General features: G+C 55.4%; 1 protein-coding gene across 1 annotated transcript; it reads left to right on the top strand.

Annotated features, from left to right (window-relative positions):
- Positions 1 to 1,380: 1,380 nt before the first annotated feature.
- On the top strand, positions 1,381 to 17,123 carry SYNGR3 (synaptogyrin 3). Its single transcript, XM_061349189.1, has 4 exons — positions 1,381 to 1,539; positions 11,212 to 11,452; positions 13,871 to 14,013; positions 16,462 to 17,123. Exons 1-4 carry the CDS (start codon positions 1,441 to 1,443, stop codon positions 16,669 to 16,671), a joined length of 693 nt encoding a protein of 230 aa, XP_061205173.1. The 5' UTR covers positions 1,381 to 1,440; the 3' UTR covers positions 16,672 to 17,123.
- Positions 17,124 to 21,590: the final 4,467 nt, after the last annotated feature.

Genomic DNA, 21,590 nt, shown 5'->3' with positions numbered 1-21,590 from the left:
CTACTGGAAGAGGGAGTGGGGATGGGGCTCAGCTTCCTCCTGTCCCAGGACAGCGCTGGGTGCCTCCTTTCCTGCATGACGAAAGCAAAAGCTTCAGCCCCACCAGCCTTCACTTCCTTTTTCTTGCACCACTTAATGATTATGTAGCAGTATGCTTTGAAGTGAAGCAGCCACCAAACCTCTCCCTCTGCTGGGCAACAGGCTGCTCTCAACCAAGGGCAAGCTTCTGGTGGAGCACCCTACTCCTGCTGTGGGGCAGGAAGCTGTGCCTCCACTGAGGGCCTGCTGTGGGGCTCCCAAGGCCCTTGGCCCCTAGAATAGGTGACAGCCGCCCTTTCTGCAGTCCACAGTGATGAGAGCAGGTGTGAGCCAAGCAGTGTGGTGACCTCCCTGTGCTCCAGTCTATGGCATCTCCCTCCTGTCAACGGCCCAGCCATGGGTTGCCGTGGCTGTAGCCAAGTCCTTGCCATCACACAGTGATGTTGGCAACATCCCCCAACCCCTGGCCATAGCATGCTGTCCCCAGAAGCAGCATGGTGACTATGTGCATAGGATGGTTATCCTTGGGATAACACTGTGATTCTGCCTGTGGTGAGGTCTCCTGGCTGTATCGTGCTGTCCTCAGACACAATATGGTACCCACGGCGACAGCACGGCGATACCCAGGGCTGTAGTGTGGTGCCCAGGGCTGTGCTGTGGTACCCACGGCTGCAGCACAATCATGCCCAGAGCTGTGCTATGGTACCCACAGCCGCAGCACAGTGATGCCTGGGGCTGTGCTGTGGTACCCACGGCCGCAGCATAGTGATGCCCAGGGCTGTGCTGTGGTACCCACGGCCGCAGCACAGTGATGCCTGGGGCTGTGCTGTGGTACCCACGGCCACAGCACGGTGATGCCCAGGGCTGTGCTGTGGTACCCACGGCTGCAGCACAGCGATGCCCGGGGCTGTGTTGTGGTACCCACGGCTGCAGCACAGCGATGCCCGGGACTGTGCTGTGGTACCCAGGGCCGCAGCACAGCGATGCCCGGGGCTGTGTTGTGGTACCCACGGCCGCAGCATAGTGATGCCCAGGGCTGTGCTGTGGTACCCACGGCCGCAGCACAGCGATGCCCAGGGCTGTGCTGTGGTACCCACGGCTGCAGCACAGCGATGCCCGGGGCTGTGTTTTGGTACCCACGGCCGCAGCACAGTGATGCCCGGGGCTGTGCTGTGGTACCCACGGCCGCAGCACAGTGATGCCCGGGGCTGTGCAGCTCGGGTGCGCGCACCTGCCGTTCCCCCCCCCGGCCGGTGGGTGGTTCCTCCCGCTGCCCGCGCTCGGCGCTGTGGAAGAGCCCACGCGGTAGACGCGCGGGGGGGGCAGGGGGAGCCGGGCAGGCGCGCTGCCGGCGCGGGGCGCGCTCGGCTCGGAGCGGAGCGGAGCGGGCGGCGGGGGAAGATGGAAGGAGCCTCCTTCGGAGCGGGCCGGGCCGGGGGAGCCATCGACCCCGTGGATTTCCTGAAGCAGCCGCAGACCATCCTCCGGGTGACGACCTGGGTGAGGCAGGGCGGTCATCCCGGCCGGGAAACGGGGCCGCGGGGCTCGGCACCGGGCGTTGGGCAATGCCCGGGAGATGGGCAGAGCGCACAGCAGCGTGCGGTTCCCCTTGCGTTGGGCAGTGCCCGGGTGATGGGATGTGCGGTGCCCGTGCAGGGTGCAGTGCTCACTGCAACACGCAGTGTGCGGTGTCCGTGCCGTGTGCGGGGCGCAGGTACCGTGCGGCGCTGGTGCAGCCGTGCCGGGTGGTGCCCGGCTAAGGGGCTGCCGGGGGGGTGTTTGCCCGGAGTTTCCTTGGGCAAGGTGCGGCGGGTGGATGTGCCCCTGGTGCTTGAGGAAGGAGCAGGCGGATGAGGTCTAAATCGGCACGCAGAGGACATTTTCCTTCCATGCTCTGTGCATATGCGTGTGTGTGACAGAAGCAATCTGGGAGCCAGCGCTGCCCAGCTGCCCCTGTTCTTCCATAGGAATGTCATCTTTTTTTGGCTGTTTCCCATCTGAGTTCCTCCCGTGGAGCAGGAGGTTGGAAGATGCTGTGCGGCAGCGCAGGGAAGGCTTTGCTCGCTGATGGTCTGTGAATAAGCAGCACAGGGAGCTGCACACTGATGCTCGCTGGGGCCGTGGTGCCCGAGAAGAAGGGCAAGCGCTGATTCTCTTCCCCAGCCTGGCTTTTACCTGCTGGGGTCTGCAGGCATGCATGATTCCAGAGGTCGGCAATGCCGGGCCCTTCCCAAAAAACCCCAGTGCAAAGGGTGTAACTGCTGCTGCCAACAGCCGGCTCCAGTGCTTGGCTGGAGGCTGTGGGTGAGCCAAGCTGCGCCTGCGGGGCTCATCCTCACCCGTGTCACATCCATGCTGTGCACGGAGGCCCTCAGCCACCGCACTGGCTCTGTGTCACCCTCAGCAGTGCCCCATGGAGGCAGGGAGTGAAGGAAAGGTGTGGGAGATGGTGCTGCCCACCCGGCCCCCTCCTTCACACTGACCCAACGGGTGCGTTTGGGGGTGCCCGGGTGAGGCCCTGTGCAGCACGGCATGGGAGCATGTGCTTATCTTTAAGCACGTGAGCAATTCCAGCTGCAATCACATGCTTATCGTTAAACCACATCCTGAAATCTTTAGCTGGATGGGGGCCAGTGTGCTCTCCAGAGCTTTGAGACAGGCCCCAACCCCTTTACGGGAGAACAGAAGGTCAGGTATGGATGTGGAGCATCCAGGTTGGGCTGGATGGGGTGTTTTGGGTAGTGTTTGTGTACCTGGCAGCAGTTGTTTCATAGAAGAATGGTCTCAGTCCTGATAAACCTGGTCTAGATGCACATGGATCCTCCTCGATCCCCCTCCAGTGACAAACTGTTGGCAGCAGTATTGGCTTGGGGTACAGTGAGATAAATCGTGGGCCTGTTGATGGTGAGTTAGGCCTTCCATAAAGAGCCCATCATCCTTGTCGTACAGAAGGGGATCTGCACTGCTGGGAAGCAGGAACAGAATATGGAACATAGAGATAAAAATTCCAGCTTAGAAACCAGCCATGCATACATTTGCTGGCTGATTTACTCAATGGCAGAGTCACTCGATTCATGGTTCTGTGTTCACCAGAGAGCTTACAGCTACAGAAACACATCAACTTAACCCCAAGCGAGTGCAGGGCTCACTGGTGTGGACAAGTGTGGGATGAGCGCTGTGCTGGCCCAGACAGAGATGTTTGCAGTATTTGGGGTTGGCTCCGAAGTCACTGAGCTCAAAGGGAGCGTTTCTGCTGTTTTCAGAGGGGGATCAGGCTGTGGAACTCACATTAAAAGCCCTTAGAGCTGCTTTCCCCAGGTCTCCTGTTTGCTGGCTGATCTATCGAGGACTCCATCACTGCTGCAGCTTGGGGGTTCAGAGCCCTGCTTGGCCTCTGCTTGGCTGCTGCAGTCCAGTTACCTCTGTCTCAAACCAGTTCCCAGTGTGGGCAGCCGGGTGAGAGGTGGGATTGGAGGTGAGAGGTGGGGATGTGGCAAGTGGCAGTGTCTGCTCCTTATCACACCGTGCTGGTGGCCGAGGCAGCAGCATGGACCAAAGTCCCCCTGGGATGCTCCCTCATTCACAAAGCAAACAGAAACCTTCCCATGTCCCTGCGTGCTGTCACAGGGGAGATGGGCTCCCCATGCCTGCATGTGGCAGAAGAGCCACAGTCCTAAATGGTTGTTCAGAAAGCCCTTGATGGAGGCTTTGAGGATGGCTGAGTTTAGGCGTCGGACTGGGTTTTATTCATGTGGGTTTTCTTCCTGTGCTCATCTTTTTAAACGTGTTTAACCTGTGCAGTTGGATCAGACCTCAGAACCATAACCCTGGCTGTGCATCAATGGACATCAATGAGATGTAAGAAAAGGAGGGAGCGGAGATGTCCTGGTTTGGGTGCGAGGACACCAGGACAAGGGTGGTGGAGAGCCAGGCTTTGGGGCCAGCCTCACTCACCTGATGTGAGCCACTCTGTGCCGATCAGGCCCATCGCCATTGCTGGGGTTTCACAATGCACCACCACCAAAGGGGGGTCCAGCTCCATTTTGTGTCTCTGGAAGGTGTTTTGGGGCCCTGGGCTCAGTCTTTACGCTGGCAAACATCTAAAAGACTGGCAGGTGAATGGTGACTTAAGTTTGGAAATCCCCAAATGTAAGTGATGGCAAGAGGGGATTCCTGATTCAACCGCACTCGGCAACGTCTCCCTGACAGACAGAGTAATTCAGAGTATCTGCAGGGAAAGCAGCCCTCCTGGCTTGAGCTGTAAAACCCAAAGCTGGAAAGAACCATGTAACAGTTCCTTATTCATCTCTTCCCCCTCCATCTGATGCTGTTTGTCAGATGAAGACGTGATCACTTGTGGTTTCCTTTGGAGACATGTTCTGTACAACCAAACAAGCCGGCTATTCAGGAAGGATGCCCACAGGATCATGAGTTCCCTTCTCCGGGGCTACCAGGGCCAGTTGGGCTTTCAAGTGGCCACGCAGCTTGGCAAGGGCATTGTTCATTTAACATCGGGTTAGGTCTCACTATTAAAGCAGGTCTGGAAGATATTCCAGCAGAATAAATGTTTGCAGTAATTCCTGTAGGAGCAGCAGCACAAGCGCGGTGCCCGGTCCCATCCATGCAGCCACGCTCACCAATCCGCTTCCTCCATGGAGCTCAGCATGAGATCAGGTCCTGATTTTGTAATCACAGAATCCCAGCCTGGTTTGGGTTGAAGCGACCTTAAAGCTCCTCCAACCCCTGCCACAGGCAGGGACCCCTTCCACTGGAGCAGCTTGCTCCAAGCCCCTGTGTCCAACCTGGCCTTGAGCACTGCCAGGGATGGGGCAGCCACAGCTTCTCTGGGCACCCTGTGCCAGCGCCTCAGCACCCTCACAGGGAAGAGCTTCTGCCTAAGAGCTCAGCTCAGTCTCCCCTCGGGCAGGTTCAAGCCATTCCCCTTGGCCTGTTCCTACAGGCCCTTGTCCCAAGCCCCTCTCTGGGTTTCTCATAGCCCACCCTGCAATACAAACCCTTAAGTATTTTCTTTAAAGCCTGACCCATCTGCTGCCTTCCTCTCCTGTTTCTTAAAGCTGAATAAATCTGTGCTCCATCCCCTGGTTCATTGAGCTTTTCCTCTGCAGTGTTTTCTCGCACTGGGCCCAGTGTTTTGTTTGGGTTTTCCTTGCAGCAGTCTGATGCTTTTAAGAGCAAAACCTTTATTAGGGGCCTGGACTCGAGCAGCCAGATCTAACTACTTGGCAGAGGCCTGGCAGCAGAGAGACAGTCCCTGTAGCCTCTGATGTGCAGCAGGAAACCTTCATGACCAGAGGTTACTTGGGCTCAAGTCCAGCCTGGTCTTTATGTGCTCAGCTCTGCACTGATACCGGTCCCAGTCCGTATTGCAGCAGAGCATTGTCTGTGCTTTGCTGAGCTGTGCCTTTGGTAAGGGATGTGCTGGGGGTGGTTTGATGTATTAGGAATAGGTGGTGGTTCTTGGAAGAAGGGAGTGTGCTCTTTCCATCCTGGACCAGGCTTGTTTTGTTTCTCCATCGGGATGGAGAAGGCAGTGTGTGTGCTCATGGCAAGAGGTGTATCTGTTTTCATCCCCAGCAGAAGAGCCAGGCAACAAAGAAGAACACGGCTCCAGGATTGGAACCAGATGATCTTTAATGCCCCTTCCAACCCAAAGCGTTATCAGTACCCTGCACCCTCAGGACAGAGCACTCCCGAGGAGCTTCACACGCAGTGTGATGCTGCAGGAGCGCTGGATTGAGCTGCTGGGGGGCAAGCATTTGGGTTTGCAGGGCTACAACACACAGCTCTTGTGCAGGGCTGGAGTTGGAGCCTGGAATGCTCTCCTGCTGGAGTAGACATCAATAGGTGGGAGCCTGGTGCTCATCATTAGATTACAAACTTTGAATGGGTGCTCTCATCACATCAGAAGTAATTCAGTAAAGCTCAGCCATGTGGTCATCCATGTACACCCCTTCACAGCTGATGGGCCTGGTAGACATATCCATAAACCTATTCCAGCCAGCACCATGTCCACCTCTTTCTGTGCCAGAAACCACGGCAGGTCTTTGCTTTCTGGTCGCATCCATAATCCTGGTGGGAGTTTTGCAGTGCTCAAAGCAGTTCTTTCGCCTTCACAGCCTCCAATAAATTATGCAGATCTGTGCTGGAAACGTCCCCATGACTGACAACTGTAAAGGGAAACTGGAGAGGGACCCAGGACCTGGTTCCATCAGGATCTGAGCTGAGTGGGTGTTGAAGGAGGTTGGTCCTTTGCCAGGGGTCTAACTCATCCCTGAGTGGAGTATCTGCACAAGGTATCTATGTGGCTTGAGACAAGGGCTTAGCTGGGGTATAAACCATAAGGAAACGCTTAGTGCCAGGCAGGATTTGACCTTCATTGTCTTCCCTTCTCCTCTGCTGGTGGTGGCTGGAGCAGGGCAGGGTGCTGAGCAGGGTATCCGTCTCCGTGATGCTCTCATTACAATGGTGAAGGATGCTACCAGCCCCATTGAGTGTAAGCTCCAGCAGAGGAAATTGGCTGTGGATTATTTTCTCCATGCATTACATTCCCTTGCTGTTGACGTTAATGGTTGCTCGGGTGTGTAATCAAAGCAGGGCTTCGCAGTCTCCTACATCCCCACACCTTCTGGCAATGCTTTTTATAGGTCCCAAATCCAAGTGCAGAGCATCAGCAGAGGAAACATCTCACCTTAAAATGGCTGACTGTTCACACACTGAGGCTTTCAGCTCTTTGTTCTCCTTGTGATGGCTCTGCTCAGAGCACGAGGTTTCCTGAGGCACATTTTAGGTGCCTGGGCTACAGGAGGCTAAAAGCAATGGGGATGAACAATGTGCATGTCCTGTGGTGCAGGCGGCTCGAGCCCCAGGAGGGAACACAGCTCTGTAAAGTGTAATTACAGCAGTGATCCAGGCAGCCAGGCCAGCACCTTCTTCCAGACAGCAGGAATCTGGTGCAGAGAAGGCAGATGCAGGTCTCCCAGCTTTATGCACACCTAAAATGGTGTCTCCATCGTGGGGCACATGGGCATCGCCAGCACCCTGGGTTCCTGTGAGGGTCTGGTGGTACCTGTGGGTCCAGAAGCTGCAGCCATGCAAGGAACCTGCCCTTTCTCTTCTTTAGAGGGAAAAGGATGAGATTTCACTCAGCCTCCCATTGCAGGGCTGCTTCTGTGCTGCTGACAGCCTGCCCAGCACCTCCAGCACAGTCCCTATGGGACATCCATCAGCACAGGACACCTGGCACTGGATCACAGCCCTTGTCAGAGAGGACAAGGGAAGCAAGAGGTCGTGCCTAAAATAGGGTGATGGGGGAAAATAGGAGGTGGGCAGCAAGCAAGGAAAGAGGGTGAGATGCTCTTGTGTGGGTGAAGTACCACTCTTAATGGAAAGGAAGGGAGAAAACTCTCCTCCTTCCCATCCTTCCTTGCAGGTAAATGCAAAGAGGAGCACTAATGGTCTGTGCCACTGGAGCTGCTGGGGCTTTGACACTGGGGAGGGCAGGATGTGACCATCCCACACACCAGGCTGAGACCCTGAGCTGCCAGTGGGTTGATGTGGAAGCTTTGGCAGGGGAGATGCAGCTTCATAGCGGGGTGCCTGCAGGTTATCCCTGTTTGCAGCAGTGCACCCATCACGATGACAGTTTGTTGCTGGTTGTGTTGGGTTGTTCAGATGGAAACTGGAGCATCCCGTGAATGCTCGGGCTCCTTCTCAAGGCCTGTGGGATGTGGAAGCACCCCATTGGAAGGGTGGGCAGGCTTGGGATGGATGCAGCAGCTCACACAGAAGATGCCCTTGGGGTGTGCATGCCAGGACCTTGGCACTGGGGCCATGCCTGGTCATGGGGACTGCAGCTGTGGGGACAAGCAGGAGGAGATGGAACAGCACCTCTGGAGAGCAGGATCTCTGCATCCTTGCTCACCCATGAAATCATTGTCAGGGGCAAATCTGACCTTGGGTTTTCCCTTTCAAGCCTCTGATGTGCTGGTGGTGGTGGGTTTGGGCGAGTGTGGTTTGCAGAGGTGGTTGGAAAAGGGTATTTGTTTTGCATGAACTTTAACTTACAGTATGGGTTTTACTTCCCCCCCCCCCACCTACCCCCATTTTCTTAAAGCAGATTTGTTCCTCTATACTTAGAAGGACACCTCCAAATCTGTTCTCATTAAAATGTTTCCCCAGCACTGGTTGGGGTTTTTATTGAAGAAAAGCTGTAACGTTTCAATCAGGAGAGAAAAGCCATGCAAAGACTTGTTTGCACTGAAAAGCGTGTTTTGACAGGAAGATTTCAGCCAGCACTGATGTTTTGCATCACATTGATAGATTTGCATCTATCAAATGCACACTTGCAATTCGCTGCTATTTTGGCCTCCTGAGAAGAAGCTGCGTGTCCCTTGTTGCCTGCACCCAGCTGAGGGGGTGTCATGGGGGGGTGGGGGGGTGGCAGCAAGGAGGATGCTTTGCTTTGCTTTGCAAAGCCCTCTGGAGCTGGAAGTTAAGTGCTGACACATCCTATTTTATCCCATTTCTGGTAATGGTTGTGCTTGCAGCCATCCTGAAGCGCTCCATGGGCATCCTCCATCGACAGCCCCATATGTGCAAACCTGTGTGCAGGCAGCCAGGACCCCTGTAATGTCCTTAATTACAAATCTAATCCTTAATCTTTAAAATACCAGAGCCCTCCCTCACCCACTGAAACTGTGAGCTCCCGGTAAGCACCTGAAAGCACAGAGAAGTAGCCCAGTTAATCCTGGGAGGACTTGGAGAGGGGCTTGGGACAAGAGCCTGTAGGGACAGGCCAAGGGGAATGGCTTGAACCTGCCCGAGGGGAGACTGAGCTGAGCTCTTAGGCAGAAGCTCTTCCTTGTGAGGGTGTTGAGGCGCTGGCACAGGGTGCCCAGAGAAGCTGTGGCTGCCCCATCCCTGGCAGTGCTCAAGGCCAGGTTGGACACAGGGGCTTGGAGCAAGCTGCTCCAGTGGAAGGGGTCCCTGGATGAGCTTTAAGGTCCCTTCCAACACAAACTGTGCTCCTATGACTAAGTAAAACACTTAGTGTGCACTCGCAGAAGCAGAGCACAAGTTCTGTGGCCTGCCAGAGAAATAATCCCATGGAATCAGAGGTCCTCAATTATTCATGTTTTCCAGAATCACATTATTTCTTCCAGGGCCTGTTTTATAAATGCTGCTGCTATTTCTGATGGTAAATAACAATTTTGCATTATTTATGAACAGATTTTTACAACTGCTGATATTACAGCTGCTGCCAAAGCCCTGGGAAAATGATTATTACTGTTTGTTGTTGTTCCTCCTTACAATGCAAGCCTCTTGTTCTGAGCGTGATGAGGATGATGTGCCCGTCGCGGTGTGACAGCCCAGTGCCCCCTGAGTGCAGCGCCAGCGAGGAGCAGGGTGCAAGGGAAGCGCGTGACTCAGGTTGCCATCAGGCTCATGGCTGCTGCTCGGAGCTGAGATGAGGTGGGGATGGATGGGAACAGGACCTGGGTCATGGTTAAATCCCAAGAGGAGGAAGGTCTGGTTATGTCCTTGTGCAGCCATGGGACATACGCACCTTCTATTGCTGTTAGTGGTCCAGATGAAATCAAAGGTTACACCTGGATTTTGCAGATGCACATTTGGAATCCCACATTTCTAGGAGGGAAGTCTCCCTTGCAGAGCCATCTGTTTGTTCTCCAGTTTGGAGGAGAGTCAGTGGAGACGGGCTGAGATGTGTTTGCTAATGGGGATGCTTGCATTTGGAAGTAACTTCAGGCAGGAGAAGCTTCAGCTTCATCCCAGCGCTGAAAGGAGTTTGGGGGAGAGAAATCCGAATGGAATTCCATAGGGCAGGCAGGAGGGAGGCATTTGGCGTGTGCTTGGGAGTAAGTATCTATCACCACATTACATTAAAGAGCTTTCTGAAGGGTTTGCTTGTAGTCCCTTCTGCTATGAGGAGTGTGGGGCTGCAGGAGGCGGCCCATGGCCAGGCATGAGCCACGAGGTGCAGGTGACTTTGCAAAGGCCACCAGCTGCAGTCTCTCCTGTGGCTCTTCTGCCTCTGTCTGTCGCCTGTCTCTGTCTCCCTTCAGGAGATGCAGCAGGGTGTCCAGAGCAGGAGCTGTATCACACCCCAAACCCCATGCTCCCAGCTAGCCACAGCAGCATCCTGGGGGAGCCTCTTGTCTCCCTGCCTGCATACGAGGCCTCCAGCTGTGTCCCGCAGCGTGCAGGGATGCGGGGAGCCGGTGCTGGCAGCGAGGGATGAGATCAGAGGTTCCCAGCTTGCAGGAAGGGAGGGGGGGGGTCTGCAGCCTGGCTCCCTCCCTGCTCCCAGCGCTGGAATCCAGCAGTGGCACAGCTTTAACGGAGCAGGCTCCGGAGCAAATCGTAATGCAGCTGCTCCCGCAGCATCCCCTCGGTGCTGGGAGATAAGGGAATTACTTCAGCGTGCAGCATCAGGATTGGTGTTCATTTAGGCAGCCAGCCCGCAGGGATGTGAAACACCCTCAGGTCCCAGCAATGGGACCACCAGCAACACCCCTGTCCCTCTCAGGGCCAAAACCAGGTCACTGGATAATGGCTGCGGACGCTGCATCCTTCAACCCCTGCCGAGCCAGGTGAGGAATCATAGAATCATGGTTGGAAAAGACCTCTAAGATCATCAAGTCCAACCATTATCGCCCTGCCCCACTGCACTGAGTGTGCTGCTCCCATCTCCCCACGCTGCTGTGCCCTTGTCCCTTCTCTGCCAGGCATCCCTGGGCCAGGGCTGGATAGCAGCTCAGTTATCCTCTGTAGCTTCATTTCTCCCTGCTCTGCAGTGACACAAGGGGGTTTATGGAGCACAGCCTGACAGTGGAGAGCAGAGCCTTGGCCCAGCTATTTTTTTCCCTCCCCAGCCTCTCTGGGAACAACATCTCTTAAAATACCCTGCAAATGAAGCCACTGAAAGGCAGCCAGGCTCGCAGGGAAGGAAGACCTCGGTACCATCCACCAGCTCATTCATCGGGGCCACCAACCAGATGAGAGTCAGGATCTGTCTAACAAATGCCACGTTGCCATGGAGTCAAAGACAAGATTGAATCCAATTACGTTGCTGTTGGGAAACAGAGTTCAACGTAAGCGGCAGCGAGTTGTGTTTTCTCCTTCCTCCTGCAGATCTTCTCCATCGTGGTGTTTGGCTCCATCGTGAACGAGTGCTACGTGAACAAGGACAGCCAGACCCCTGTGCTGCACTGCATCTTCAATGAGAATGAGAGTGCCTGCAGCTACGGCATCGCCGTTGGCATCATCGCCTTCTTCGGCTGCATCTTCTTCTTTGTGGTGGACCTCTACTTCCAGCAGATCAGCAGCGTGAAGGACCGCAAACGGGCCGTCCTGCTCGACCTCGGCTTTTCAGGTACCGCTGGCGTTGCTGGCTCCTCAAGGATGATGCTGGCTCCATGGGCACTGTGGGCTTGTTGCTGTGCCCTGCAGCTCCACACCTGAGTCCTCCCCTCCCATAGCATGGCACCATTCATGTGCCTCTGACAGGGAGAAGAGGGGTGGCGGATGGGTTGGCCCATCCAGCCATGAGCTTCGAGGCAGCAGTGGGGAAGCTGGAGTGTGGTGGCTTGGGGACAGGGGGTGTCCCACTCGTCCGTGTCATGTCTGCAGTTGGAGATGTTCACTGAGCTGCTCTCAGTGAGGCCACACACAGAAGTGAGGCTCAGGGACCAGACAGGGCACTTTCCCCTGCCACATCCCTGTTTCTGGCTCAGGTACATGTTGGTTACATCTGGGTCTGTGTTCGCTTTGTGCGTGTGTTTTGGAACAAAGCAGAAACACTCCATACCACTGCAGTCCCTCACTGCCTCCAGAACCGGGGGGTGCAGGGGGTCCCAAAGGCTGGCACAGATCCTCTGTACTGTCCTGAGCCCCTTGGCCAGGGGCTCATCCATGCAGGATGCCTTCCTCTGCTCTGCTGCTGGGGGAATCACCTGCCTGAGCTTGAGCTGATGTTCTCCAGTTCCAGGCTCTGGTGTCAGCGAAGCCTGAAGGTGATTTATCCAGCACCAGCGCTGCTGATGGCTCTCTGGCCCCAAATGAAAACATCCATCATCGCCTCCCTGTGCTCGCCTCTTGTTAAGGATGTTCTCTCCTTGCTGGAAAGCTCATTTCCACGGTGCTGGAGCGCTGGCATCCAGCTCTTGTTAGAGGATATTTACAGCCCCTTCCATGGGGCTCAGTGCCTGCAACCCTTTGATGCAGACGGAAGGGGAACATCACATCCATCCTGTGGCTGATGCTGTGTGTCATGGTGCGAGGATCCTGCCTTCCCCCTCCAAACAGCCCAGGCATGTGGGAACCAGCACCGTGCTCCATTTCTGCCTTGTTTCTCTTTGGTGCTTGTCATGGGTGCGCATCTGCAGCTTCAGCAGCGAGCTGGGGAGGATGAGTTGTGCCCTGCAGAGCTGCTGATGTGCTGTGCAGGGCTTGTGCTCTGCCCCGGGGCCAGGCTGCAGCACTGCACCAGTGCTGGGGGTGCAGGGAGCCCTGTAACTCACACTGGATGTGGGTGCACGCGTGCATCTTATATTGCACTTAGGAACAACTGGCAAGATCAAGGGGAATAAAGGAAGCTTCTTTCCTCTCCGTGCAGTCAGACTGTGCTTTGCAGCTGCCTGCCCCATGGGACCGGCAGTGTGGCTGTTCATCCCGATGTGCTGATGATCCTTGGGAAGGTGCTGGGTTGTTCAGCATCCCGGTGCCTGAACACCCGCAGTCTTTGTGCCTCTGTGCCAGGGATGCTCAGGAAAGCTGGAGAGCCTTGAACCAGCATCACTGAAAGCTCCAGGTTGTGCTGCTCCTCTTCCCAGCGCTGGAAAACTCCTTACACTTGGGTGCCAGTGCCTTGCTTCTTGACTTGTTTCCTGAGCTCCTTGGCATCAGGCAGTGCTGGAGCCTGTGATTGAATTAGGGGGGCTGCAGCCCTGTCTTGCTCAGATTGGCTTCCAGTAAGGAAGGTTTAGTTCAGTCCCACAGAGCCCAGGGAACTGAGGACAGGAGCAGGCAGTGGAGGGCAGCAGGGATGAGCAGAGCTCTGGCACATGAAGCCTATGTGTCCCTCAGCTCCATGGGCAGCTCCACCACATCCCTGCCCCAGGGAGTGACACACAGGGAGCTGTGCTGTTGGGATGCACGGACATCCCATGTCCCTTTGATCCTTGGGAGCAGGGGTTGGGAGCAGGGCTTAATCCCAGCTCGTCCCTATTCCTGGGTGAGTGTGACTTGCCTTTTTTGAAGCTCTCTGGCTGTGTCCTTGGACCAAAGCGTGGCCCATCACAGAATGGCTCTAAACCCATCTCCTGCTGGTGCTGCTCCCAGGAGTGCAGGCTTCCCCCTGGGTGAGGTTTGCAGTATCCAGTGCAAAGTCTTTAAGGAACAGGGAATGGAGGGAATGGTGAGTTGACACACTGGGGTGCTGGAACTGGAACTGAGCTGGTAGCACCTTGACACCAGTGAGCAGGCTGAGATCCCGCAGGCTGAGAGGACCCCATGTCCAGAGAGGCTGTGCTGGTCCCTGCAGGGATCAGGGTGAGATGCAGGCAAGCTGAACCTAAAGCAGGTAATGCACTGGGTGACCATACAAGGTTCCTTCCCTCCCTGTTTCTCCAGCAATTCCAAACCAGCCTCTTCTAAAGCATCTCCTTTGGGCCAGCGCAGGCCGAGGCACCCAGCATCAATCACTGCTGCTGTTTGGTGTCATGGTGTTTGTGCATGAGCACACGGGGTCCTGGCAGCAGGGGAGGCTCTGAGCAGCTCTGTTCTCTTCCAGGTTTCTTGTCCTTCCTGTGGTTTGTAGCCTTCTGCTTCCTTGCAAACCAGTGGCAACGGACGACGATGAGCATAGGGGTTTTGCAAGGAGCAGACGCTGCCCGCGCAGCCATCACCTTCTCCTTCTTCTCCATCATCGTCTGGGTGAGTTCGGCTTCAGAGGAGGGCACAAACTAAACCTGCTCTGGGCTCAAGGGCTTGGAGGGGGAATCTGGGGCTTGGTTTGGAGAAGTGAGTCCTGGTGGGCAGCGTGGGGCTCTTCTGGGGAACTCTGTGGTCCTGCAGATAGAGACGGAAGCTGTGGTTTGGTACCCGGGAAGATGGGCTCCGTCCCCTCTCACTGGGGAGTTCCACGCTTCCCCTTCTCCTGCAGCGGATCAGTTGTGTTCCCATTGAAAACGTGTCAGCAGCCACAAGCTGCCCTCGTTTCGGGGCCCTGGTTGGAACTGAATGAGTCCCCAGGAGCAGATCACTGCAGCGAGCTGGCCTCATGGGGTGGGAGTGGGATGTGGGGAGCTCTCGGCACATCAGCTCCCCCCCCCAGGGGAAGCCAGGCTGGTTCCTGCTGCCAGGACTTGCAGAAACCCCCTTTGCTCCCACTTTTTGGCTCTGCGCACCCCCTGTGGCACAGGGACATCTGCCATGGGTGCAAAACGCTGCAGGGCCCCATGTCCTGTGATACTGGGGGTAGCTGCACTGCCTGTGGGGCTGCATGTGGAGAAGCAGGGATAGCCTCCATCCCTCTCCTCCAGCAGAAAGCACCCAAGATGTGTGCCAGTCCCACATTGCCTTAAAGGAATTGGGGCAAAAGCCAGTCTGAGGCTCTCCAGCTGCCAGCCTGGCTCCAGTTACTCACCAGTTTAACTGCTCCCCACTGTTATTATCCAACTAAATCCCTTTTAATCCCAGCTCCCCCACAGCTCTTCTCTCACGCTGCATTGCAGCCCCCAGGGACTGGGGAGGATGCTCTCCCCCATCCCATCAGCATCTGCTCCCAGCCCAGGGAGGCCACTGGGGATGCTGGTCCCCTGCTGCCAGCACGGAGGATGTCTGGGATGTGTGGACCCAGCAGCAGCCCCTCCATTGGCACCATGAATAAAGCCAGGAGCAATTGGGATCAATAGGTAGCAGCAACCAGCACCAGTCCCGGCAGAGCAGTGGGCTCTGGGCAGTGGCTGGGAGCTGCTCTCAGTGTCTGAATGGGTTTTTCCACCCCCTGAGCCCATCATGTATAAACTAATTGAATTGTTAATGAAAGCTCCGGAACTGGGATGAGCGTGGGGTGCTCACAGCTTCTCCCACCCTTTGTGACCTCAATTCCAGCAACCTGGAGAGGGTGAAGGAGTCTCGGCAGAACTGACCTATTTTGCTTTCCCTCCCCGCAGCAGATGGGGTTATTGGTGCCAAATCGGCACAGGCAGGGACTGGAGCACAGGCTGCAACCCCACACAGGGCTTTGGAGGTCAATATGTCACATAGAAATGGCTTCTTTAGCATTAAGGGTTGTGGTTTGGGCTTGGTTTAGCTCTTGGCTACAATGGAGCAGGGCCAGCAGTGAACTGGGATGCTCGGAGCTTTGCAGGGAGCTCAGGGATCATAGAATCATGGAATAGTTTGGGCTGGAAGGGACCTTCTAAAGGTCATCAAGTCCAACCCCTTGCAATGAGCAGGGACATCTTCACCTAGCTCAGGTTGCCCAGGACCAAACCCAGGCTTAAGTGTCTCCAGGGATGGCGCATCCACCACCTCTCTGGGCAACCAGGGCCAGTGTTTGACCACCCTCACTGAAGAATTACCACCCTCAGTAAAGAACTTTTCCTTCTCATCCAGCCTGAATCTTCCTCTTTTAGTTTAAAACCATCACCCCTCATCCCATCACAGCAGGCCCTCCTGGAAAGTCTTTCCCCATCTTTCTTATAGGCCCCTTTTAAGAACCTAAAGGCTGCAGTAAGGTCTCCCCAGAATGTGTGGTCCTGTGGGATGCAGCATCCTTAGGAGGAGATGCAGGATCCTGGAGGATGCAGGGTCCAGGGGGATGCAGGATCCTGGGGGATACAAGGTCCAGGAGGATGGAGGATCCTGGAGGATAAAGGGTCCGGGGGGATGTAGTATCCTGGAGGATACAGGGTCCAGGAGGATGCAGGATCCTGGAGGATAAAGGGTCCAGGAGGATGGAGGATCCTGGAGGATGCAGGGTCCAGGAGGATGCAGGATCCTGGGGGATAAAGGGTCCAGGAGGATGCAGTATCCTGGAGGATACAGGGTCCAGGAGGATGGAGGATCCTGGAGGATGCAGGGTCCAGGAGGATGCAGGATCCTGGAGGATAAAGGGTCCGGGGGGATGCAGTATCCTGGAGGATACAGGGTCCAGGAGGATGGAGGATCCTGGAGGATGCAGGGTCCAGGAGGATGCAGGATCCTGGGGGATGCAGGGTCCAGGAGCATGCAGGATCCTGGGGGATGCAGGGTCTGGGGGAATGCAGGATCCTGGGAGGGAATGTGGGGTTCTGGTGGGGAATGTGTGGTCCTGTGGGAGGCAGGACCCTGGTGGACGTGGGCTCCATGCCCCCTAACGCTGGCCCCTCGCTGCAGGTGGCGCTGGCGGTGAAGGCGCTGCAGCGGTACCGCCTGGGGACGGACATGTCGCTCTTTGCCACGGATCAGTTCGGCGCCGAGCCCGGCGCTCCCTACCCCGGCTACCCCAGCGGCAGCGGCGTGGAGAGCACAGACACCTACCAGAGCCCCCCCTTCACCGAGACCTTAGACACCAACCCCAAAGGTTACCAAGTGCCAGCGTACTGAGGGGCGAGTCCTGCGGTGCCGTACCCTGAGCCGGTCGATTGCAAATGTATTCAGTCCCATTTCCTTCATGTGGCGAGTCAGTGCTGGGTTCCTTACTATTAGCTAGTTGTGCAGTGGATTCTGTACAGTGGTATTGGTTCTTGTCTTACCTGTCCAAGGGTTTTATAAAAGCAGTGTTCCCTCTAAGTCAGAAGGAAGGAAGGAAGGTTGCTACCGCATCACCTCCCCGTGGCGAGTGATGGGGAAACCTCTGCCTGAGGCTTGGCACCGGGCTGTGCCTGGGACACCTCCTCCTGTCCAACACAGTGACTGGGGAGCTGTTCCTTATCTCGTTCTTCCAGAGCTAACCCAGAACCTCGTGGTGGCAAAGGGGGAGTCAGCTCCGTGCTGCTCGCACCGCAGAGCTCTCCTGTACACGTCCCACGGCGAGGGCCAAACCCACAGAGAGAGATGAGTGGTGTCTGTGTCCCTTTCATCTGTATATAGCTGCTGTACAAATCATCTCCACGCCAAGTGGTTCACCCTTAGCTTAGGATGCTGGTGGCACGTGGCAGGTTGGGGAGCAATGGGGAACATCCCATTTGCTTCTGCGCTTCCAACAGGGCTCTGGTTGACGATGTCAAAAGCGGCTGTTGGAAGCTGGAAACCAGCTCGGCAATAGGTGGCTGCTTGTTAGGAACAGGCTTTTATCAGCAGCAAATAGCTGTGTGCTGCAGTTCCACTTCTTCCCCGAGGGGCTGGGACAGTCTGTAGCTGTACTAATGGCTTCTGGTTGGCAAGGCAGAGCACTTAACTGTGCTCAGCCCCAGAGCTGCCAGCACAAAGGCCGCACCAGTGCAATCAGGAGCAGTCTTGAACTTGTGTTTTCAGACTGGGAGCAGGCACTGTTTGTCATCAGCTGCAGCAGAACCTCAGGTGGGAACGTTCCTTGTGCCCTTGTCTCCGGAAATGAGGAATTCAGGAGAACTGGAAAGGCTTTAGAGGCTGTTGAAGTCCATTGTGAGGGGACCCTGGGTTTGAAAGCAGTGGGACCTTGCCACTAGGGCCCTGTCGGCTCCCTGCCTGCTCTCCCTGCCTCGCTGGTGGGTGCTTGTCACGAAGGACTGAGCAGAGGAGCTGAGACTTGAATCCCATCCCCATGCTTAGAGCCCTGTGCTGCTTCCTGACCTGGTGACCACCGGCCCCAGCTCTGCCTGCAGCCGGTTTCTGGTCATCATCAGCACAGCTCCTTTCTGCTGCATCCAGTAACAACAGCGACTCCATCATGAGGGGTCATTCCCAGTGACCGAGTGCATTCCTTGAGCACTGTTCAGGCCGGGTTAGATGTGCATTCCCAGCCAGGCTGGTGCTGAGCTCTGCCCTGGTGGCACCGGAGCCACACTGGGGTTTTCCAGGCAGCGTTTCCCAACCTGGATCCTCCTCTCACGCTGCTGCAGCCTCCCCAGGTGTGGTGGCACCAGGACCTTGCGTCCTGCAGCGGTCCCCACCGTGGGCTTTCCCCGCAGGGACAGCGGAGGAGGTGCCTTCCCCTATGGAGCTTTGCACCCCTTTGGAGGCCCAAAAGCTATTGGGGTGCATTGGGCAGAGGCAGGAGTGTGAGCAGGGGATGCTGCTCTGCTTTAGCAGAGGTGTCCCTTGCTTGGCGCATGTAAGGAGCAAGGAAGAGTTGACTGGTGCCAGATCCTTGCATGAAGCAGACCAGGGACACCCAAACCCCAACATTCGATAACCCTAAACATATTGGACCCTAAATAGAACCCTAAATAAGGGTCCATCTAAACCAGACCCTTTGGGTGTTTCTAGAGTCAGATTTGCCGGGAGCTAAAGAGAGGCAAAGGGGTTTAATCCAGGGTACGGTAGAACCGTAGCAATATTTTCCTTAGAGGGAACACTGACGTTTTAGCAGCACAACCAGTAACTTGTGTTAATATTTTAGCAACAATAGAATCAATTTAAGTGTTTAAATTGATTGTACGTGAGGTAATGTCTGTTCGGTACCTTGTAGTTTTCTAACTATATACCTGTTCCAGAGTTTCCTTGTAACCGTAACCCACTAAAGCTCTGTCTGAGGGCGGGATGCGTCCTGCCCCCTGGTGTACCCATGCTCAATATTACAAGCTCTGAATGTACGCACCGAGGCCTGCGTTGCCTTTCTTTCCCCGCTCACCCTGCTCCCATCCTCTGCCGGTGGGGACCAGAGGGGACACACACCCCGTCCTGTGGATGCCCTTGTGCCATCGCTGACCTGGGGAGCAGCAGCGGGGACATGGGATGAGTCCAGCAGGAGGAGGTGTCTGCGGTCAGCAGCAATCACAGCTCCCCAAAGGCAGCGTGGCAGTGAGGACCTGGATGTGTTTTGCTGGCAGGAGAAGAGGAGGAGGAAGGGGTTTGAGCATCCAAGCGCAGCAGGAAGGCAGGATTGCGCCTTGGTTAAATGGGAGCTGGGAATAACGTGTCCAACCACAGCAACAGGCACCTTGAGGAAGCTTTACCCTCCAAAACATCAGTCCCCATTGATGGAGGGGACAGCATCCCAGCAAGGTATATGGGAAGGATCAGGCTGCTCTGCAGGCAGCAGGTACAGGCAGGCAGCCCACAGCTGAGTGTTTTCCATCAGCCCATTGAGGCAGGACAGGACAAGCCATCATCCCTGGGGTACCACAGCACATCCCTTGCATGGAATCCTCCTGCCAGGCTCTCCATGAGTTCCCACAGCACCCACGCCTGCCATGCTGGGTGTTGCTGTCACCCATCAGCATGTTGTGACCTGTCAGGCAGACCAGTGTGCACAGGTACAGCCTGTGACCAGACACAACCTTAGTCAGAGCTGGGCCCGTCGCTGTGATAACTGTGGTGCATTATCTGAGGTGCAAGTATGTGTGACATCAATCTCTGCACTTCCTTCTCCCCTTTCTTTACCCCCCTGCACGCTTGCATTGGTACAGCAGCACTGCCTGCCTTGTCACCATCCACACCATGGCCTGAAAGGGATACCAGGCCTGGGCTGCCCTATGGCCCCTTGGCTCTCCTGGAGCTCTCCAGCGTGCCAGGGCAGGGCTGTGCTGCTCTCAGCTGCCTGGTGCTGAGCTTGGGTGTCAGGAGCAGAGTTCAGACCAGCCTGGACATTCCCTGGAGATGGGTCTTCAAACGGCCTCATGCTGGGAGTGTGACAACGCAATTCCCAAAGTTAACCCCAGCACAGGCTTTGTGCATTTATTTGAAGCATATTAAAGAGCTTTAAAAGTACTGGATTTTCCCCAGCATTTGCAGCTATTCCTACCCAGCTGGAAGCTTTGCTTGACTGAGAATTTAGTACCTGCATTAGATGGCTCTGTATCATAAAGCTTGTGCAGACCCTCCTTGCTGTCCTGCCCAGAGGCCATTGGGCTTCCAGCACCTGCTGCAGGATGAGTTCCCCATCACCCCAGTGATGGTTCCAGCATTTCCTTTCCATTTCTGTTGACCAGCAACTCCTTACAGGAGGATTCACAGCCTCCTCCCTCTACAGCCACCCCTTCATGGCTACAAGGTCACTCACTAAGCCAAGCGCTGTCATGGTCCAGTCCTTAGGAAATCGCATCCCAACTGTGGTGGGCTCAGCCTGTCCCTCAGGAAAAGCTCCTGTAGGTATTTGTAAGCTTCCTTCCAGCCTTTGCTTTCCCAAAGTGTGTTGGGAGAGCAGCCAGGGCTGCTCCTGCTCCCTCCTTGAGCTCCTCTAGACAGCATCTGAACCTGTGTGTCACAGAACACCCCCTTCCCACCCTTAGTGAGGCTCAGGTTCAACCTGAATCAACCTGAACCCCACGTTCAGCTGCTGGTCCTTAGCTGCAAGAGGCATTTACACCTCTCCTTCCTCAAGAGTTTCCCTATCAGACCCATGGCAAATGGGGTTTGCCAATGTCAGGCTGGGGTTGCCAATACCTGTGTGAGCAGACCGCTTCCAGGAGGTGCAGTTGTCACTATGTGCGGTGTAGTATCAAGTGTATGGAACCAAGTTACAAATGTTTACAACTTTTGTATATATTATATATATATATAAAGCTATCTTTTGGGGGAACAAGCTGTGATGATGGATTTCCAGTGTCCGTGTACCCACTGCAACTTATTTTCAATAAAGACTTTAAAACCCAATCGAAGCGGCCTGGAAAAAAAACCTGTCGTCATCTTTTATTTCATCAGGTGAGCACAAGGAGCAAGGGAAGTGGAGCTTGATCCTCAAGGAAAGGTACAGCCAAGGGGGAATAGTGGCTGCTGCTAAGGAAATGAACTGGAAAGCAAGGGAAGAGGTGAGAGAAGCTCCCCTGAACTTCCCCTAGTGAAGGAAGCAATGGGAACAGAGCTCCTGGCACACACTCATGCGTCTCATGCAGCCAAAGAACCCTCCCCAGCCCACTTCAGGGCCCCTGTGCTGAATGCAGCACATCCAGGTATCCAAAACAGCCTTAAATTATCCAGGAAAGAAACCAAAAGCACTTTGCAGCAAGCAGAAAAACCAAGGATAAGGCAAGGAGAACTCCATGTAGCCCTCGGAACGCTCCAAGCTCAATGTCATAGAAACGATGCTTCAGAAAAGCAGTGTTTTGTCACTAAAACTTACATAAATTAATCTCATCTTTATTCCTACGTGTTATAAAGAACTAAACCTGGTCTGGAGGGATGGGGCAGAGGCAGACACCGAGGTACAGCTACAGAGGGAGGGCTCCTGGCACCCACTGCTGCTGGAGGAGGAGGAACTTCAGAGCACGAAGAGACTCCCCTCTTGGCTGCTAGCAGTGGGGTTAAGGGATGCTAAGCAATGAAAGCAAAGCTGCTCCAGAGCGGTGGCACCCAGGCAGGGCCAAGCTGGACAAATGATCCTTGGGTAGCACGGAGCACTGGAACCAGAGAAATGCATTTCAAGGCACTGCAGATGAACATGG

The sequence above is a fragment of the Neopsephotus bourkii genome, unplaced genomic scaffold (assembly GCF_033783945.1).
Source record: "Neopsephotus bourkii isolate Nb327-2 ecotype Australia unplaced genomic scaffold, CSIRO-AGI_Nbou_v1 NB_384, whole genome shotgun sequence".
Taxonomy (NCBI): Eukaryota; Metazoa; Chordata; class Aves; order Psittaciformes; family Psittacidae; genus Neopsephotus; species Neopsephotus bourkii.
Note: the sequence above shows the minus strand (reverse complement) of the source record. Positions and strands in the feature narration are given on the sequence as shown.

Excerpts from the sequence above, each read along its gene's own strand:
- SYNGR3 (XM_061349189.1), top strand. The coding sequence starts at position 1,441 with ATGGAAGGAGCCTCCTTCGGAGCGGGCCGGGCCGGGGGAGCCATCGAC. Across the intron at positions 11,453-13,870 it reads GCTCGACCTCGGCTTTTCAG|GTTTCTTGTCCTTCCTGTGG; the intron begins GTACCGCTGGCG and ends GTTCTCTTCCAG. Across the intron at positions 14,014-16,461 it reads TCTTCTCCATCATCGTCTGG|GTGGCGCTGGCGGTGAAGGC; the intron begins GTGAGTTCGGCT and ends CCCTCGCTGCAG.